Below are 21,213 nucleotides of genomic sequence, written 5' to 3' on the forward strand. Positions count from 1 at the left end.
TTCTATAAGACCTTTAAGGACGCCTTGGTTCCCCTCTTGACTGAGGTATTCAATGAGTGTCTTTCCTCGGGCACTCTGCCAAAGTCAATGAGGAGGTCTGCCCTGATCATCTTGTCAAAGGGTAAGGACCCATCTTGCATTGAGAATTGGCGTCCCATAGCGCTTCTCAATGCAGACAGGAAGGTTTTGGCAAAGGTGCTGTTTAATCGGCTGGTGAAATTTGCACCCCAGCTCCTTTCGGGGGCCCAGCACTGCTCTGTTCCGGGCCGCAGTACAATTAGTGCTGTACTCTGTGTCCGAGAGGCGGTGGAGCAGGGTAGGGCTGGTCACTGGAAGGGGTACATGCTGTCATTGGACCAGGCAAAAGCGTTTGATCAGGTTAATCATGAGTACCTCTGGTCTGTCCTTCTGAGATATGGCCTGCCGGGGGGCTTTGTTGATTGGCTTAAGACCTTGTACGCTGGGGCAGAGAGTTTCCCGCTTGTGAACGGTTGGATTGGCAGCACTTTTGAGGTTGGGTGTGGTGTTCGCCAGGGTTGTCCCTTGAGCCCGCTACTGTACGTGTTTGCGATTGACCCACTTCTTAGGAGGGTGGAGCGTGGACCGTTGGCTGGGATCGGGATGGACCGGGCAGCACTGGAAGCCACTCTGAGAGTGGTGGCGTATGCCGATGACGTCACCGTTTTTGTTTCCTCTGATGGGGAGGCAGAATGGCTGATGTCAGAGGTAAATCGCTACTGGGAGGCATCCGGGTCTAAGATCAACCGGGATAAGTGTGAGAGTCTCTGGCTGGGAGGAGGAGATCCTGGTTTTGATCTCCCGGACACCCTTCCAGAACCCAAAGTCTCTGCAAAAGTTCTTGGCATCGAATTTGGCCAGGGGGATTACCCCAAACAAAATTGGGACAGCAGGCTAGAGATCGCCACTCATAAGGTGAACCAATGGAAGGGTTGGTCTTTGACCCTAAGGGAAAGGGTAAACCTGATCAAAACTTACCTGCTCCCTTTGCTGATCTATCTGGGCAGTGTGTGCATCTTGCCAGAGCCTCTCTGGACTCGGGTCTACAGTTTGTTCTTTCAACTATTATGGGGGAATAGACTGAACCTGGTCAAGAGGGAGGTTACTTACCGTACGAGGAGACTAGGAGGGTTGGGTATGGTCAACCCTGTGGTATTCCTTGTGAATACCTTCATTTAGATCAATATTGCAAACCTCTGGAAAGAGAGGGCTCCTCCGTGGGTATTCTCCTGTAAGGGATGGTTTCAGCCTTTCTTCCAGGAATGGGAGACAGGAGGGAAAGTGAAGGATCTCCGCACACCGCATGGACATCTCCAAGGCTTACGCTACCGTGGTTTTGAAGGTAATTCGCCAGTGGGGTCTGGGAATGTAGGAGGTCAGGACTCTGCCAAGGAAGCTCCTTGACAAAAGGGTTCTGTTGACCCATTTTCAGAGGCCTCTGGTGCTCAGGGATTGCCCAAGTCGGGATCTTGGGGTGGGTCTGCATCTTTTGAATTCTATCAGGATCCCCTCGAAGGTTTGGGACTTGGCTTGGCGCTGCTTCCATGGGAAACTGTGTGTGAGGGACAATCTGAAGTGTAGGAGCTCTGAGGACAGGAACTGTCCTCGGGAGCATTGTGGTACCATGCTGGAAAGAAAGGACCACTTCCTGCTTCGTTGTCCCTTTAACACAGAGGTGTACAACAGGGTGGGCACCTCCATTGGCTGGCCCCGGCTGGCCGGTCTCTCTTATGCGGAATGGGCCTATGGAGCATTCGGGGACCTGGGTGGTCGGGACCGCTGCACCTTATTTCTAGTTAGCGCAGTGGTTAGGTATCACACGTGGAACACACGGTGCTTAGTATCGACGCAGCGGAAAATCCTCCCAGTGGACGATGTGTTTAGGACCATACTCGGTGACCTGGTGAAGGTGCGTTCTCTGGAGTATGAGAGACTGGGTACACGGAGGGCCGCTCTCCTCTGGAGGGGCTTTTCTTTTAGTGTGCCCTAGTCTGGTCATCTCCTCTCCTGGTGGTGGGCTGCTGCTGACACCATAGATTTTTGTTTTATTGATCAGTAGACAGTGATGTAGGGCTGCAGGCGCCGAACTTGGGCTTTGTCAGTTGTGGTTATTCTATTGTTTGTTTCTGTATATATTGTATATATGGGTTTGGGTGTAGGTGTTGGGTTGGGTGGAAGGAAAAGGGGGGAGGTGGGTTCATCTTGTGGAACACTGGTTATTTGGGTGAAAAACTGGCACTGCCTGATCTGTCCTATGGATGTTGGATATAGGCATGAGGCGCAGGACCAGCTCTCAGGTCAGTGCCGGGGAGGGACTGGTGGGCTTGAGTGTGGGGTGTTTTGTTTTGTCTTGTATATATTTGTATAGTTAGTATTTATTTTATTTATTTAAAAAAAAAAAATGTATATATTAGTTTGTATATAATTTGTCAGTTATTGTTTATTATATTGTTATTATTTGTTTGGTAACCGGACCAGATGTCATGGTGTAGGTAGTTATTATTGTGTATATATGTATAATATGTGTGTGAGGAGAGAGGGAGCGGCTGGACCAGTTTCATTACACTGTTTATTTTCTGGTTATTAATTTTGTTATGTTTCTGTTATTATTATTGTTATGTTTTTCATTTTTATAATAAAAGATCTACAGGATGTAACTCAGGATCAGCAATGTAATGTATGTACACAGTGACTGCACCAGGAGAATAGTGAGTGCAGCTCTGGAGTATAATACAGGATGTAACTCAGGATCAGTAATGTAATTTATGTACACAGTGACTGCACCAGGAGAATAGTGAGTGCAGCTCTGGAGTATAATACAGGATATAACTCAGGATCAGTACAGGATAAGTAATGTAATGTATGTACACAGTGAGTGCCCCAGCAGAATAGTGAGTGCAGCTCTGGAGTATAATACAGGATGTAACTCAGGATCAGTAATGTAATGTATGTACACAGTGACTGCACCAGGAGAATAGTGAGTGCAGCTCTGGAGTATAATACAGGATGTAACTCTGTATCAAAACAACATAAGTAATGCATTGAATTTACAAAGTTACTTAGCTGACAAGCATGATGATAGATTGAATATTGAATCGAGATGACCTAGCAGTCCTATGTTATTGTACAGTTCTGTAACTTACTATGACCTTGGGACAGCCGGAGATCTTCTTGTTGATACTTCAGCTCATTGATATCAGAAATAAGGAGCTTACGAGCGTCATACTCGTTCCTGTACATCAGATATACCTTTTCCATCTCTTCTTGCAGCTTGAAGACCTAAGAACAACATCATTATCTATGTTATGCACACGCCCGGGCTAAGCGGCGTGTGCGTGTGATTGGTAGTGATTCCACTGGACCGTGCCGGAGAGTGAATGCCTGGAGGGGCGTGACTAAGTATTCACCCGATCCGACCAGGGTCGCACGACGGCATACGACGCCAGTGCACCAAGGAGGAACCGAGCAGAGGGACCAGGTGCTACTCCAGGACAGACCCCGGACACGGCTGTTGACCCACACAGGGGAATACAGGAACAGGCTGGTAGGCTGGCACACAGACTGGTGGGTATAGGCAGGCACGACTGGTATGCAGGCAGGCGGGTATGCAGGCAGGGGGGTAAAGGCAAGCACAGCTAGAGTGCAGACAGGGAGGCACTAGCAGGTAGGAACACAGGCGGGATAGGACCCAGTACACACCGGGACTCAGGAACAATACAGGCAGAGGGTTACAGGCAAGCACAGCTAGAGTGCAGACAAGGCTGAGCAGGGAGGACAGGGCTCTGTTCACACGGAACAGACAGGAAGGGAAAGACAGAGCCAGATACTCACACAGTACTTGCAGAGACAACAAGCAGGAGTTAGGTACGAGTTCAGACTCTGCAGAAAAAGGAAGGGAACGGACATAGAGGCAAAACAGGTAAAGGACAGGAGAGAGTTCAGACTGGAACTGAGTGTACGGAGGAGACCGACACTGCAGAGGGATACAGGAGCGGGTCTGGGAATACGGCCCCCAGAGAGGCGGAACGAACAGGCAAGGAGCGTGTTCAGACAGGACAGACCAGACGCAGGAGCGGGTCTAGGAAATCGGCCACTAAAAGGCGGAACGAGCAGGCAAGGAGCGTGTTCAGACAGGACAGACCAGAGAACACAAAAAGGACACAGTTCAGACACGGGAGCTGATACCACAAAGCAGGAGACATACAGGACTCAGTTCAGACACGGGAGCTGAAACCGCAAAGCAGGAGACATACAGGACTCAGTTCAGACACGGGAGCTGATACCGCAAAGCAGGAGACATACAGGACACAGTTCAGACACGGGAGCTGATACCGCAAAGCAGGAGACAAGAGACGGGACCTGGCACCTTCAGAGTGCAAGCACACACTGAAGGAAACACTATGCTCAGGCAGGGATAGAAGGGAGCTGCTGAGCTATATACCAAGTGACAGACAGCAATAGGCTGAGGACGCACAAGGGGTGTGACCCACAGCAGGTACAAAAGGCAGGAAGTGATCGGGCGCCGCCCTTAAGCAGCAGAAACAGACACAAACAGACAGCATGGAGGGAAGCCAGAGAGACATTCTGGACAGGAGATCAAGTGCGCCCTCTTGCACAGTGGGAGATGGACCACCATGCAAGGACGCCGCCAGGTATGTTACAATCTATATATATAAGGGCAGTTTCTGTTACAGAAGAACCTATGGAGTTAATTGCAAATATTTCAGGAGCTGAATGTAGACATGAGAATGTAGAACATTGATAGGGAGAGAAGAGATTGTTAAACTTATTAAAGTGGTGGGGCACTTTCTAGCCAAAGTTCTACAATGCCATTAAAAGTGATATTACCTAAAGCCCCCATTATTGACCCTTTCACTGCAAATTAAGATCCCGTGCCATTCATGGATGACCTGAATGGTGACAACGCTGCATCCATAGCAGGATTACAATGACAGTTAAACATATACCAATGGTATGGACACAGCTCACCTCCTCCCCCTCCCTACACAGGTAACAGAAGATGGCCAGAAAACGCTTGAAATCAACATATATCTCCTGTCCTATTTAGACTTACAATAAAATGTAACAAAATAAATAAATGTACACGGTCTTGAAAAAGTATTCATACCCTGTGAACTTTTCCACACCCACAAACTTAAATGTATTTTATTGGGATTTTATGTGATATACCAACACAAAGTAGCAAGTATTTGTGAAGTGTAAAGGAAATGATGCATGGTTTTCGAATTATTTTAAAAATAAATGAAAATTGTTGGAGTAAAATGAAGAAATATGAAAAAGTTCACAGGGTATGAATACTTTTATCAATTTGTGGTAAAATCCACACCTGATTACTTGCTAACCAGGACAGGAAGACCTGCAGCATTTATTGATTTGGGTGAGTGTCTAATCAGTGTCAGACTGAGGTGGTATCAGCCCGCCGGTAACATTGACACTCGGGCCCCATGTTCAGTTACATGCAAGTATTCACATTCACAAATTTACCTTTGTGTCTATATAATAATAAACTAGTTACTTTGTAGAATGAATGATGAGATGCTGCTTTGTCTGTACATAGAAAGACACTATAATCAGTGTCAGACTGAGATGGCATCAGCCCACCGGTAACATTGACACTCAGGGCCCCATGTTCCGTTACATACAAGTATTCACATTCACTAATTTACCTTTGTGTCTATATAATAATAAACTACCTAGTTTGTACATAGAGAATGAAATGTATTGGGCCTCGTACTGCTCATGCTTGGGGGTAAGTGGCTTATTCCTACACAGTGGCCTAACGCGGAGTTTACCTGTTCCCCAGTGGGCCAGTCCGAGCTTATCTATACTCACAAAACAGCTCCTATCCATCATAAGGAAGCAACCTCTCCCACCTTTCTCACTAGGCAATGTCCAGAAGCAGAAGCACTCTTTTTTTTTTAATCACACTATTACAGGATAAAAAAAAATTACCTGGGCCTGTAAAGAGAGTTTCTCTTCTTTCAATTGATCGATCACTTTCAACAGATTGTATTTCTCCGTTTTTAGAGTTTTTACTTCGAGCCTTTCGTTTTCATAAATCTTTTTGATCTCCTTGTCGCAACGTTCGGATACGGAAACAAGCAAGGCCTTCAAGGGCTCCAGTGACCGGATCTGTTCTCTTTGGTGAGCTGTGAATCCCTGAACATGTTAGCAGATTATATGGAAGAATCTACTGTATTATCCCAAGTAGCTCTGACCATACTGACTAATCTTTGCCACTGCCACTATGGGGATAATAAACCACTGTTTTTTTGCCATATTGCTTGGTGCTGCCTCCATTCGTTACTTTTTAACATAAAACTATGCTGCAAAAACTGGGTCAATAACAAGTATGGGGCACCTCACCGCAGTCATCATATACTATATAGACCTTCCAGTCTTTAGTTTAGCAACATGATTGGGTCCTTTATGCTTAAAGGGATTTTCCAACTTTGGAAACATTTTCCTTTTTTACCTAAATAAATGTATTTGGGGCTAAAAATAGTTGGGTTTCCTTAAAAATGTTGCATCGTTTGGCTTTTAAAGGCTCTTTGTTTCCCAGCACATTCAACTTTGATGTTGTCTTTGGTCATAAGAGAGAAGCTCAGAAAAAGACAGATAAAAGAGTAATAAACCCCCAGTCAGACCATCAGAATGAGCTCACTGATAGATTCTCAGTCAACTCATTCTGCAACCAGCAATAGATGGTGCAATACAGAGGCTATAGAAGGCAAACAGTGCAACATTTTTAATGAAAGCCAAATGCAAAAAAGATTTTTAGCCCCAATTATATGTATTTAAGAAAAAAAAATGGCCCCCACAGAGGTGTACAACCTTTTGTTTCGTTGATTGTTCAGAATAAATTGTTGAGTGTATACACAAGGAATAACACTATGTCTGGCCATGTTCACAGCATTTTCACCAGTTTTTTCCCTTTGCTGGCTCCATCTCTAATTTTCTGTAGTCACTGAGTTAGAGGGTGGAGAATAGCTATTATGATGTCTCCTATACACAGCACACACAGACATGAGGAATTCCTGCGCTCCTGTCTCTCTAGAGCACATTTTCAAAAGCAGGAGCAGCATGGAGGACATTATGGAGGAGTACTGAGCAGTGTAGCTGTGAGTCCAGCATTGGAATCAGATATAGCACTTACTAGAGTGATTCTCACTCTGCTTCTCACTTCTCCCCTCTTAACAGACAGCTGTAACCTGATCCCTCAGTGAGCCATCAGTCTGTCTTGAATTAATAAAGACAGATTTTAGCTGAGTTTCAATGTGACTGATGAGTTCAGGAGGAAGGAGGGAGGAGAAGTGTCTCATGTGGAGAGAAAGAAGTATTTTTCCCAGATAAGATATATTTTAAAGCAGACCTATACCTGATCTCCCCAAACACACCCATAAATTGTTCTCATTCGTCTTTCATGCTGCCAAAATTACAATTGCAGAGTTCTGGACGGCCCCACTGATTAGCATTGATCGAGTAAAACTAAAATGCTCATGGATCATGGTTCCTGAGAAGCTTTCTAGTATCTTTCAGGATAAGGCTACTTGGCACAGCCAATTTTCATTTTTGTGACAAAAAAAGGGCAATTTATCTAAAAAATGTTTTCATAACAGCATTTACAATATGGGTGAAAAATCACGGTCTCTGCCTGTGGTTGAGATGACAGTGATAGGGGCCTTCAGGAGGCTAATGGATGACCAAACGACTGCCTTGGCTAGCGCATATCATTCTGTTTTTGGCAGGCACCAGCTACAGCGGATGAAATGAGTATTGAACAAGTCATCAATTTCCTAAGTAAATATATTTCTAAAGGTGCTATTCACATAAAATTCTCACCAGATGTCGGTAACAACCCATCCAATCCACACAGGCAAAGAAATCACACCATAGATGTCCATAAATTATGTGTAATAATGAGAAATGACACAAGGAAAAGTATTGAACAAGCTTACTGAAATGTATTTATTACTTCATACAAAAGGCTTTATTGGTGATAACAGCTCCAAGATGCCTCCTGTATGGAGAAACTAGTCGCATGCATTGCTTAGGTGTGATTTTGGCCCATTCTTCCACATAAACACTCTTCACATCCTGAAGGTCCTGTGGGCTCCTTCTTTGAACTCTGAGCCTTAGTTCTTTCCATACACTTTCCATTAGATTCAGGTCAGGTGATTGCCTGGGCCATTCTAGCAGCTTTATTTTCTTTCTCGGAAAGCAATTGAGAGTTTCCTTGGATGTGTGTTCGGGATCATTGTCTTGCTGAAATGTCCACCCTTGTTTCATTTTCATCATCATCTCAGTACATTTGTCCATTCGTCCTTGCTTCAATTATATAAAGTTTTCCAGTGCCATATGCTGAAAAACAGCTCTACAACATGATGTTCCCACCTCCAAACTTCTCTGTTGGTATGGTGTTTTGGGGGTGATATGCAGTGACTTTTGGCCTCCAAACATGGTGTGTATTATGGCATCCAAAGAGTTCAATTTTGGTCTCATCTGACCAGACTATATTCTCCCAGTATTTCCCAGGCTTCTCTAAATGTTGTTGAGAAAACTGTAAACGCGCTTGAACATGCTTTTTGTTCAGCAATGGAGTCTTGGTGAGCGTGCATACAGACAGTGGAGGTTGAGTGCATTACTTATTGTTGTATTTGAAACAATTGGAACTGCTGATTCCAGGGCTTTCAGTAGCTCTCCACAGATGGTCAATGGCTCTTGGACAACTCTTCTGAAATCTTGTGGGCAGCACCTTGTCATGGTCGGTTTATGGTGAAATTATGTTCTTTCCACATCTGGATTATGGCCATAACAGAGCTTACTGGAACCTTCAGTAGTTTAGAAATGCTTCTTTAGCCAATGTCATTAGTATGTTTTGCAACAATAAGGTTGCAAAGGTCTTGAGACAGCTCACTGGCTTTAACCATCATGAGATGTTGGCACCTTGGTAATGAGACACCTTTTATAGGCCATCAGTTGAACCAGCTGATATTATTTTTCACTAAGTGGCAGGATTGCTTTATAATTACTGATAGATTCCATCTGGTGTAATGACTTTCCATGGATTTTTGGAACTTCTCTTTCTTTATGTGTTCAATAGTTTTTCCCTGTGTAATTTCTCATTATTATACATAACTTAGTTTATGGATATCTATGGTTTGATTTCTTTGCCTGTGTGGAGTTGATGGGTTGTAACTTGTTACCGATATCTGGTGAGAATTTCATGTCGATAGCACCTTTAGAAATATATTTACTTAGAATTGTAATTAGTTCATCTTCGTGGGTCCGTGACTTATATGTCAGTCATAGAGTGTTAAAGAGTTAATAATGCATATGTGTAGGGTGATAGTAATAAGCACTGTACTACAAGAATGGTTTTAACATGCTGCATGTTTCTTTTTTTAGATTTTAGAATTAATGATAAAGTTCGATATGCTGTATATAAGGAGGTTCAGTGATATAAGTCACGGGGCAGCGTAGTTTTACCCGAAATAGCTGTTGCCGATGTCTCTTTTGTTCCCTGGCATGAGACTGCAATAAGGAAAAGGTGTTTGCTTTTACATCAATGGTGAGTGCCACTTATTTTCTTTATTGATTTCTTGATTTTTGTGATTAGATAGAACTTCCCCCAGCTAATTGTTGGGGGCTCCATGAGCTGGACCCATGGAGATTAGCTAATTAATGTTACTTTAGTTAGAAAACTCCCTAAAAAGTCTCAGTGTGTCCAGATTCTGGAAACATCAGTGAACTGCTGATGTTGACATGGGTAAGTGGCAGCTGGGTCAATAGAATGGCATGGACAGGCCAAGAATGAGAGTCACGATAGCTAATGGAGATGGTTCTGAGCAAGACATTGGCTTATAGGAAGGGGTTGTCATTGGGCAGCGATCCATTTAAAGTATAACTGCACTTTTAAAATCAACTTTTGACAAGTCAGAAGTTTGGATCAGTTTGGATCTAGGTGCTGAGACGCCCACCGATCGCTTGGGTGAAGGTAAAAGTATTCAGCCGAGTGCTTCTCTCCTCCGAGACTCTATAGACTTTCTATTGAGTCCATCTTCAGTCTCGAAGGAGAACAGCGCTCAGCTGAACACTTCTGCTCCTTTATTGTAGCAATCAGTACTGGTCTAAGTAGCAAGCCCCCAACTGATCACACCTTTTGTTACGTCCCTATGACATGTCAAAAGTTTTCCAATTGCGAAGTTACACTTTATGACTGTGTGAAAGGAAACAGGATTCTGAGCTTTGTATCAGAAAACCACCCACAATAAAAATATATGATGAAAAGCAAATGTAAAAAAAATGCAAACTTTGTGCCCATACCAAGTTTTCTCCCTTAGCACAACATTAATGAGAAATTCTGAATTATATTATATTTTCCATAATAATGTATAAAACCGGTCACTGTGGAGGCTAATACACGCATTACAATAAAGATTTCCTTGCTAATAATTCCCTGCTGGGCCTTCTGGTGAACTGCGGATTAGCAAATGGATTGCTAGATCTCTAATGAGGCAAAGGAAACGTGAGAGTCCCCGGAGGAACATTGATTTATACAGCAGTAAATGACGAGAGATTGTGTGATTACATACTGTAGATATTCTGCCATATATTGTAGAAGTTGTAGAAGAATACTAATTGGGGCTAAAAAGTGTGAGCACATATAGTTCGAATATTTTGTAATATACACCGTGGTGAAGCTATAATAGCAGCAGTACCAAAGCCGCAGGGTGCATAGTCCCCGGACAAATCATATCCTTCTGAGCGGTCATAGATGGTCCTGATTCTGGATGGCTTTTGTACATCAAAGCGTGGATGTAAAAAGAATCTGGAACCGGAAAAAAGGAGCACTCTTGCCCTTCATCGTAAAAAAAAAAAAAAAAAAATGATAAAAACTTTGAAGAGTTGGTGGGATCATGGTGCATAGACACAGTCGCAGTAGAAGATACTTCCCAACTTTTAAAGACAGGGAGAAGAACATGTATTGCACCACTTACACAGTAGTTTTGACTCTACTGACGCCCCTTAGTTTTCTCACCCATTATGATACCCCTTACATGGCCCCCATACAATATGTTTGCCCACAGTACCCCTTACATACACAGTATGATGACCCTTTACATAGCCCTCATACAGTATGATGACCCTCAAACAATAAGATTCGCCCACAGTACCCCCTACATGCACAGTATGATGACCCCTAACATGGCACCCATACAGTATGATGACCCCATACAATATGATTTGCCCACAGTACCCCTTACATGCACAGTATGATGACCCTTTACATGGCCCCCATGCAGTATGATGACCCGCATACAATATGAGTCGCCCACAGTACCTGTGAAGAAACGGCAACAGGGAGACCCCGCAGAATCAGAGGGCACAGTTCTGCCCTGAGCTAAAAAGCAGCCAAGAAAATAAATAGCAGGTATGCATCCTCTATATACAGTATACATAGAGACTTGCATATCAATTTTAATCTCACAATTGGACAGGAAAGTTTTATAAAAATAAATCAATAAATCGGAGTGATGATTTTTTGGAGGAAGATGAAAACGCGTTGGCTTGGGGTAAGAGTGGCTAATTACGGTAATCACCTGACTGTGGTGTTAAGGGAATATTGCTTCTTTTCTAATCATCAGTTAATTTCTACAAGAACAATAAGATAATCTCCCAGACAATCTCTTTAATTCTAGAAGAAATGACACAAGTGGGAGATTGTATTGAGTGACATTACGATTAGAAATAAATGCCTGCAAAAGCTATTCAGTGGAATAAACATAATGGAGAGATCATACTCACCAAGAGTGACTTCATACTCGTTTTTAATGGCACAAAGCAATGGTTTGTAGGTCTTAAAATCCTCCATAAAATAATCAAAGACATCTCTGTATGGCTAAAGAGAAAAAAAAAAAATATTGGCGGATTTCTTGTCCACTCTACATCTTTTACCTTTGCAGAAAAGCTTCGTTCAGGCCTGAATACTGGCGTTTATGGTGCCAAAAGATCAAATCAGTAGAACAGAGGAAGTCGGGGCATCTCATCCACTACACAAAGAGTTAAATAAGGATACGCTACGACTACGCACGTCAGAACGAGGCCAAGGAATGATACTACATCTCCGTGCTTGTTCCCGAGAAGAAACATTGCTGCCCTTTTAACAGCCACAATGTGTAAAACCACTCCCATATAAAGGGTACTTGGGTCCTAAAGTTTCAGTTTGCATGAATGTTGTCTAATTTTATCCGACATGCACCAAGTTTACACCACTGGCACATATATATATGTATATATTCAGTATTTATAACAAGAGATGAGAGCGAAACGCATTGCCCTGCTACGGTGCACAGTTAGGTCCTCTGTGGCAACTGGTCTTCAATTCAACATCTGACAACCTTGGTGCTCCACAAAGTCACTAGCCCTCATACACCATCACTATGTCGAAAGGCATAGTAAACGCAAGCAAGAGGTGGCCAGGTTTCTGGCCAAGGGTGCCAAGTGCAGAAGTGAAGACCAGCTGCTACTAAGGACTGAACTGGATGCCAGACCTGGGCAGTGACAATTAAACTGATCATCTCTGAAGTTGAGAATGGCCATGGAAGATTCCGAATTGCAGAACAGGACATGTGCACGATACCTGCTGAAAGTCCAAGCATCCTGGTAGGCTTCTGCCGATGCAACGTCATCAGCACCTGGTAGGCTTCTGCCGACGCAATGTCATCAGCATCTGGTAATCTTCTGGCAACGCAACGTCATCAGCATCTGGTAGGCTTCTGCCGAAGCAACGTCATCAGCATCTGGTAGGCTTCTGCTGGCACAACGTCATCAGCACCTGGTAGGCTTCTGCCGACGCAACGTCATCAGCACCTGGTAGGCTTCTGCCGATGCAACGTCATCAGCACCTGGTAGGCTTCTGCCGATGCAACGTCATCAGCACCTGGTAGGCTTCTGCCGTCGCAACGTCATCAGCACCTGGTAGGCTTCTGCCGACGCAACGTCATCAGCACCTGGTAGGCTTCTGCCGACGCAACGTCATCAGCACCTGGTAGGCTTCTGCCGACGCAACGTCATCAGCACCTTGTAGGCTTCTGCCGATGCAACGTCATCAGCATCTGGTAGGCTTCTGCCGACACCATGTCATCAGCATCTGGTAGGCATCTGCCGACACAACTTCATCAGCACCTGGTAGGCTTCTTCTGACGCAACGTCATCAGCACCTGGAAGGCTACTGCTGACGCAACGTCATCAGCACCTGGTAGGCATCTGCCGACGCATCGTCATCAGCACCTGGTAGGCTTCTGATGACACATCATTAGCACCTGGTAGGCATCTGCCGACGCAACTTCATCAGCACCTGGTAGGCTTCTTCCGACGCAACGTCATCAGCACCTGGTAGGCTTTTGACGATGCAACGTCATTAGCACCTGGTAGGCATCTGCCGATGCATCGTCATCAGCACCTGGTAGGCATCTGCCGACGCAACGTCGTCAGCACCTAGTAGACATCTGACGACGCGACGTCGTCAGCACCTGGTAGGCTTCTGCCAAAGCATCGTCATCGGCACCTGGTTGGCATCTGCCAACGCAACGTCGTCAGCACCTAGTAGGCATCTACCGACGCAACGTCATCAGCACCCGGTAGGGAATCTGTCAGTAAGATCAACTTGTCCCCCCCCCCAGGTCTTTGAAATGTAAATTCATCAACATCTTTATATCTTCTATCTGTTGCTGCATTCCTGAGAAATCTGTGTTTTAAATTATATGCAAATGAGACACTAAGTGCTCTTAAAGCCACAGCACTACTTCTGCATGTCCCACTCTGCAACAGCACTACTTCTGCATGTCCCACTCTGCAACAGCACTACTTCTGCATGTCCCACTCTGCAACAGCACTACTTCTGCATGTCCCACTCTGCAACAGCACTACTTCTGCATGTCACACTCTGCAACAGCACTACTTCTGCATGTCACACTCTGCAACAGCACTACTTCTGCATGTCACACTCTGCATCAGCACTACCTCTGTATGTCACACTCTGCAACAGCACTACTTCTGCATGTCCCACTCTGCAACAGCACTACTTCTGTATGTCACACTCTGCAACAGCACGACTTCTGCATGTCCCACTCTGCAACAGCACTACTTCTGCATTTCCCACTCTGCAACAGCACTACTTCTGTATGTCACACTCTGCAACAGCACGACTTCTGCATGTCACACTCTGCAACAGCACTACTTCTGCATGTCCCTCTCTGCAACAGCACTACTTCCGCATGTCCCACTCTGCAACAGCACTACTTCTGCATGTCACACTCTGCATCAGCACTACTTCTGTATGTCACACTCTGCAACAGCACTACTTCTGCATGTCCCACTCTGCAACAGCACTACTTCTGCATGTCCCACTCTGCAACAGCACTACTTCTGTATGTCACACTCTGCAACAGCACGACTTCTGCATGTCACACTCGGCAACAGCACTACTTCCGCATGTCACACTCTGCATCAGCACTACTTCTGCATGTCACACTCTGCAACAGCACTACTTCTGTATGTCACACTCTGCAACAGCACTACTTCTGCATGTCACACTCTGCAACAGCACTACACTACTTCTGCATGTCACACTCTGCATCAGCACTACTTCTGTATGTCACACTCTGCATCAGCACTACTTCTGTATGTCACACTCTGCAACAGCATTACTTCTGCATGTCACATAAAGGTGTCCTCATATTCACATTTCAAAGACCAGAATTCCCATATATGTGATTTTGGGGGGAGAGTTAATCATACAGACAGATTTATCTTTAATCTACAGTGTCAAATACAGCCACGCTCACATAGCTGTGATCTATAACTGACCTGTAACCTTAGTTCTTGAGTGACTACTTTGGCAGAATCCAGAGACTGCAGTTCCCTTCTTAAGTAGGACTCAAGCTTTTCCAGATAGCGTGGTTTGGACACAGTGCTTGCATTTTCTTTGGCAGATCTGTTAAATGGGACAATAGAATAAGCAAAATAATACTTAAAAGACTGTGTACACTTAAAGGGGTTGTCTGGGACATGGTACCTTTTATTAGGGTGGGTCATCAATATCATGAGTGTTGGTCCGACAGTCTTCATACCCACTAATCAGCAGCCTGCAGGTCCTGCAGTGTCCAGTAGTAAACTGTGTATGAGGCTGTGCACACGCAGCCTAGTGGCTGTTCTTGGGTATTGCAGTTCAGATCACATTCACTTCAATGGGAGCTGAGCAGCAGTAAAGGAGAGCTTACAACTTTAGTGTTCAGGCTCCATACATTGTTGACTTCTGCCCACTTTGGGGACCTGCTGACAGCTGATGAGTGAGGGGGACAGGTGTTGGACCCCACGGATATGATATTGATGATCTATCTTAAGGAGAATCCACTATAACTCACTTCCAGTGGGCTTCTTCTGCTCTTCTGTACCCGTCACTCATTGTCCTGTGTCCACTGTCAGTATATAGTATGCGTCGGTACACACTATGTACTGGCTTTGTCTGGGGTTAAGACCCAGAGCGAAGGTGGTGCCAGGAGCAAAAGAGGTGCAGGGAGCAAACACTAGATGAGGTCTTTTTTTCTCTCTGGTCTGGGGTCAGATTAATTTAAAGGACCTCGGGTCTAACTGTTACTGTTATTCTGCCTCTGATAAGGGCTGAGGTCACTTAAATTGGCTATGTCTGCGTAAAACTAGTTTACAGGTGCTTCTCACAAAAATTAGAATATTATCAAAAATGTATTTCAGTTTCAGTTTCAATACAAAAAGTGAAACTCATATATTATATATAGTCATTACAAACAGAGTGATCTATTTCAAGTGTTTATTTCTGTTAATGTTGATGATTATGTATTACAGCCAATGAAAACACAAAAGTCATTATCTCAGTAAATCAGAATAATTAACAAAAAACACCTGCAAAGGCCTCCTGAGCATTTAAAAATATCCCTTAGTCTGATTCAGTAGACGCCACGATCATGGGGAAGACTGCTGACTTGACAGATGTCCAGAAGGCAGTCAATGACACACTCCACAAGGAGGGTAAGCCACAAAAGGTCATTGCTAAAGAATCTGGCTGTTCACAGAGTGCTGTATCCAAGCATATTAATGGAAAGTTGAGTGGAAGGAAAGAGTGTGGTAGAAAAAGGTGCACAAGCAACCGGGATAACCGCAGCCTTGAAAGGATTGTTAAGAAAAGGCCATTCAAAAATTTGGAGGAGATTCCCAAGGAGTGGACTGCTGCTGGAGTCATTGCTTCAAGAGCCACCACACACAGACGTATCCAGGACATGGGCTACAAGTGTCGCATTCCTTGTGTCAAGCAACTCATGACCAATAGACAACGCCAGAAGCATCTTACCTGGACCAAGGAGGAAAAGACCTGAACTGATGCTCAGTGGTCCAAGGTGTTGTTTTCAGATGAAAGTAAATTTTGCATTTCATTTGGAAATCAAGGTCCCAGAGTCTGGAGGAAGAGTGGAGAGGCCACAATCCAAGCTGCTTGAGGTCTAGTGTGAAGTCTCCACAATCAGTGATGGTTTGGGGAGCCATGTCATCTGCTGGTGTAGGTCCACTGTGTTTTATCAAGACCAAAGTCAGCGAAGCCGTCTACCAGGAGATTTTAGAGCATTTCATGCTTCCCTCTGCCGACAAGCTTTTTGGAGATGGAAATTTCATTCTCCAGCAGGACTTGGCACCTGTCCACAATGTACCAATGCCTGGTTTAAAAACAGCAGTATCACTGTGCTTGATTGACCAGCAAACTTGCCTGACCTTCACCCCATAGAGGATCTATGGGGTATTGTCAAGAGGAAGATGAGAGACACCAGACCCAACAATGCAGATGAGATGAAGGCTGCTATCAAAGCAACCTGGGCTTCCATAACACCTCAGCAGTAGAGATGAGCGTTGTTCTACTCGAACTGTTCGCCAATCTCAAATTCGAGCTGTTTTGGGCGGTGTTCGAGCCGTTCGGCGAACACGAACAATTTGATAAAAATTCGGCTGTTCGAGGTTATGTTCGATAACTGTTCGTGCACCAAAATCATAACTGGATTTTTTCTCAGTAATGCTGAAAATTAATGTTAATATGCAGTTTGAGTGTACAGCGGGGTGGGGGGAGGGGCAGGGGATGGATCTCTGCAGGAACAATGAAGATCTCCATTTTTTTTTCTCTTTCCCGCATTTGCAGTGGGGAGGTGCAATCTGTCAGCCTATCAGCAGCGCACACACGGAGCGAAGTGCTTTTTTTCACACAAGCAAGGGCATGTGTCATTGGCAGTGTATGTCACATGTCCTTGCCCTATAAGACCAAGCCATTTTCCCCGTCGCCACCATTTTCTCACTGCTGCAGCTGCATGTTAGACGGCACCGCTGTTGCTGTGTGCGCTATACCTTGTTAATTTCAAGCCAATTTTCGCACAAATATACAGATAGCTTGGGAGTAGGGAATAGTTGTGATTGCAGTCCTTTTAAGGACTAGGTTACAGCATTTCCTACGACTTTTATCAGGCAGGTCTGTGCTCTTAAATAGATAGATTGTGGGAGTAAAGACTAATTGTAATTGGAGTCCTTTTCAGGACTAGGTTACATCAGTTCCTATCAGTTTTTGCCAGGCAGGTCTGTGCCAGTGCTGTGCAAGTTTTTTTCACAGCATTTGGCTGAATCTAGCAAAGCTAATCCTTTTTGGCCTATTGCAGAGTGTGTTAGTCAGTGGAGTAGCCTATCTGTGTTGCAAGATATACCACCTGTGTATAGAATACCAATTTTTTTACTGCACCTAGTGAAGTAAAATCTTTTGGGCATAGCATCATTCTATTAGTCCATCTATACTGACCTCCATCAGGTTGCAAATTAAAAATAATTTTTTTCTTCATTTAGCTCTGAAAAAATATTTGGGCTTCTAGCAGTGTGTGGGACTTGTTCTATTAGTCCTTCTATACTGACCTCCAGCAGGTTGCAAATTGAATATAATTTTTTTCTGCATCTAGCTCTGAAAAAATATTTGGGCTTCTAGCGGTGTGTGGGACTTGGTCTATTAGTCCATCTATACTGACCTCCATCAGGTTGCAAATTAAAAATATTTTTTTTCTGCATCTAGCTCTGAAAAAATATTTGGGCTTCTAGCAGTGTGTGGGACTTGGTCTATTAGTCCATCTATACTGACCTCCATCAGGTTGCAAATTAAAAATAATTTTTTTCTGCATCTAGCTCTGAAAAAATATTTGGGCTTCTAGCAGTGTGTGGGACTTGGTCTATTAGTCCATCTATACTGACCTCCATCAGGTTGCAAATTAAAAATAATTTTTTTCTGCATTTAGCTCTGAAAAAATATTTGGGCTTCTAGCAGTGTGTGGGACTTGTTCTATTAGTCCTTCTATACTGACCTCCAGCAGGTTGCAAATTGAATATAATTTTTTTCTGCATCTAGCTCTGAAAAAATATTTGGGCTTCTAGCGGTGTGTGGGACTTGGTCTATTAGTCCATCTATACTGACCTCCATCAGGTTGCAAATTAAAAATAATTTTTTTCTGCATCTAGCTCTGAAAAAATATTTGGGCTTCTAGCGGTGTGTGGGACTTGGTCTATTAGTCCATCTATACTGACCTCCATCAGGTTGCAAATTAAAAATAATTTTTTTCTGCATCTAGCTCTGAAAAAATATTTGGGCTTCTAGCAGTGTGTGGGACTTGGTCTATTAGTCCATCTATACTGACCTCCATCAGGTTGCAAATTGAATAAAAAAATTTTCTGCATCTAGCTCTGAAAAAATATTTGGGCTTCTAGCGGTGTGTGGGACTTGGTCTATTAGTCCATCTATACTGACCTCCATCAGGTTGCAAATTAAAAATAATTTTTTTCTGCATCTAACCCAGCCAATAGTTTTGGCCTAATACCACAGTTTGGCCACTCAGCTCTGCTCGGTTACCATCCATTGTTTTTTTGTGCAAACAACTCCAGAGTTGTGAATTAGTTAACCACCAAAATGAGTGGAAAAAGGCCTGCTGCTGGTGGAAAGGGGAATAGGCGTGTTGGGAAGGGGAAAAAAGGTTGTGTCCGTGGGGTAGGTGCAGAAGAAAGACCATCTTCCAGCCAAACTAAAATGTCTACTTCTTTTAGCGGACAATGTGATAAGATCCCTTTCTTACGGCCACGCCAATCGCTACAAATTCCAGATGAGGCACAAAAACAGCAGGTGCTTCAACGGATATTAAGTGCTCCTTTAAGTGGGCTCTCCTCCACATCAACTTCAACATCACAAATACTCCAGTCCTCAAAGGTGTCACCCAAATCGCACTTGCTTCCTCACAGCTCCCAAATCTCCAGCTGCCCGTCTGAGTATGAGGTAGAACAGATGGTTGAGTCTGCAGAGCTGTTTACTCATACTATAGCCTGGGAATCAGAGGTCGACTCCAGCGCTTCTGTGAATCCAGACGAGGAAATGATCTGCACTGATGCCCAGAATCTTTATGAGTCGGATCCAGGACCAGACGCAGAAGGTTCTGACCATAATGTAGACCCTCATTCCCAAACTGTAACTCCTGTTGGTGGAGACAATGAGGAAGACGATGATAAGACTCAAATACCTGATTGGAGCGACAACTTTAGTTTTTTGTCAGGGCAGGAACAGGTTGGCTCTGAGGACGACGGGTGTGATAACGCACAGGGTGATGATGATGAGGTCGGAGATCCCACTTACTGTCAACCCACAGTCAGCCAAGAGATGAGGTCAGCAGAGGAGGTGGAGGAAGATGCTAGTGACGACGAGGTCAGGTTGCGCCTTCCTGGACAGAGACGTAGTACTGGAAGCACGTCAACAACTGCATCCTCAAACACAACTCTGCCTCTCACCACAAGTCGTGGTGGCTCTTCAGGTCGCATGGGTGCTAAGCCTTGCATAGCCTGGGCATTTTTTCAGATCGATAAAGATGACCCAACTCGTGTTATCTGTAACATTTGTCAGCAAAAGCTAAGTAGAGGCCAAAAAATACATAGTTTGAGTACTTCATGCATGAACCGGCACATGGACATGAAGCATAAGTTGCAGTGGGAAGCTCAGTGTGCTACAATGCGGTCTAGCCGGCCGGGCCAACCACCGTCTGCCATATCTTGTGCATCCGCGGCCTCTTCATCCTCTGTGACTGGGGGGACAGCAGTCACACCTGTTTTGGGGCGCAGACCTGCCACCTCTTTACCCGCAACAGCCAGCGTGATTGGCAGGTCATCATTTTCTTTGGAGGTGGTAACACCAGCTGGTCTTGAGCGCTGTCCGACATCGATAGCACCACCTTTGGATCAAGGCAACCTAACATGTCCGCCTGCATCTTCCTCACAGACCGGCAGTTTGCCGGGGACACCCTTATCAACCCCGTCTAAGCACAATAGCCAGCCCTCGGTCCCTCAGATGTGGACAAGTAAAAGACCATTTCCTCCTAGCCATGAGAAAGCTAAGAGGTTGAATTTCACCATCTGCAAGCTCTTGGCTACAGAAATGCTGCCTTTCCGCCTGGTGGACACAGAGGATTTTCGAGACCTTATGTCCGTCGCAGTGCCCCAGTACCAGATGCCCAGTCGGCACTACTTCTCAAAGAAAGGTGTGCCTGCGCTCCACCAGCATGTCGCACACAACATCACCGCTTATTTGAGAAACTCTGTGTGTGACAGGGTGCATTTCACCACAGACACTTGGACGAGTAGGCATGGACAGGGGCGTTACATGTCGCTGACTGGACACTGGGTAACTATGGTGACAGCAGGACAAGGGGCTGCTGTCCAAGTCTTGCCGTCCCCACGAGTTGTGCGTCAATCCTCTTTATGTCATTTTTCCTCCACTGCTTCTGCCTCCTCAACCTCCTCTCGGTCTTCCACCTGCACCCAAAGCCTGTCTGGTCATGCCACAAGCTTTCTAACTGCGCAGAAGGGATCCTGCACACCTCCTTACTATGCTGGCAGTAGGGCTCAACGTCATCAGGCGGTTTTTACATTGAAATGTCTGGGAAATGTGAGTCACACAGCTGAGGAGTTGTGGTCAGCTCTGGAGAACCAATTTCATGAATGGTTGTCTCCACTGGACCTGAAACCAGGGAAGGCCGTGTGCGACAATGCTGCAAACCTGGGTGCGGCCCTTCGCCGGGGCAATGTCACACA

At 44.8% G+C, this 21,213-nt stretch overlaps 1 protein-coding gene across 1 annotated transcript in view; it reads right to left on the reverse strand.

Moving 5' to 3' along the window:
* Nucleotides 1-21,213, reverse strand: part of TSNAXIP1 (translin associated factor X interacting protein 1) — an 86,839-nt gene that overhangs the window by 32,208 nt on the left and 33,418 nt on the right. The window contains exons 4-7 of the mRNA XM_073659395.1: nt 14,911-15,037; nt 11,848-11,941; nt 5,992-6,188; nt 3,162-3,297 (exon numbers count right to left, since the gene is read on the reverse strand). Of these exons, the coding sequence (XP_073515496.1) occupies nt 3,162-3,297; nt 5,992-6,188; nt 11,848-11,941; nt 14,911-15,037 (554 nt within the window). The remainder of the gene's footprint in view (nt 1-3,161; nt 3,298-5,991; nt 6,189-11,847; nt 11,942-14,910; nt 15,038-21,213) is intronic.

Source organism: Phyllobates terribilis, unplaced genomic scaffold (assembly GCF_046119375.1).
Source record: "Phyllobates terribilis strain yellow unplaced genomic scaffold, ASM4611937v1 Scaffold_13__5_contigs__length_258822181, whole genome shotgun sequence".
In the NCBI taxonomy this organism is placed as follows: domain Eukaryota; kingdom Metazoa; phylum Chordata; class Amphibia; order Anura; family Dendrobatidae; genus Phyllobates; species Phyllobates terribilis.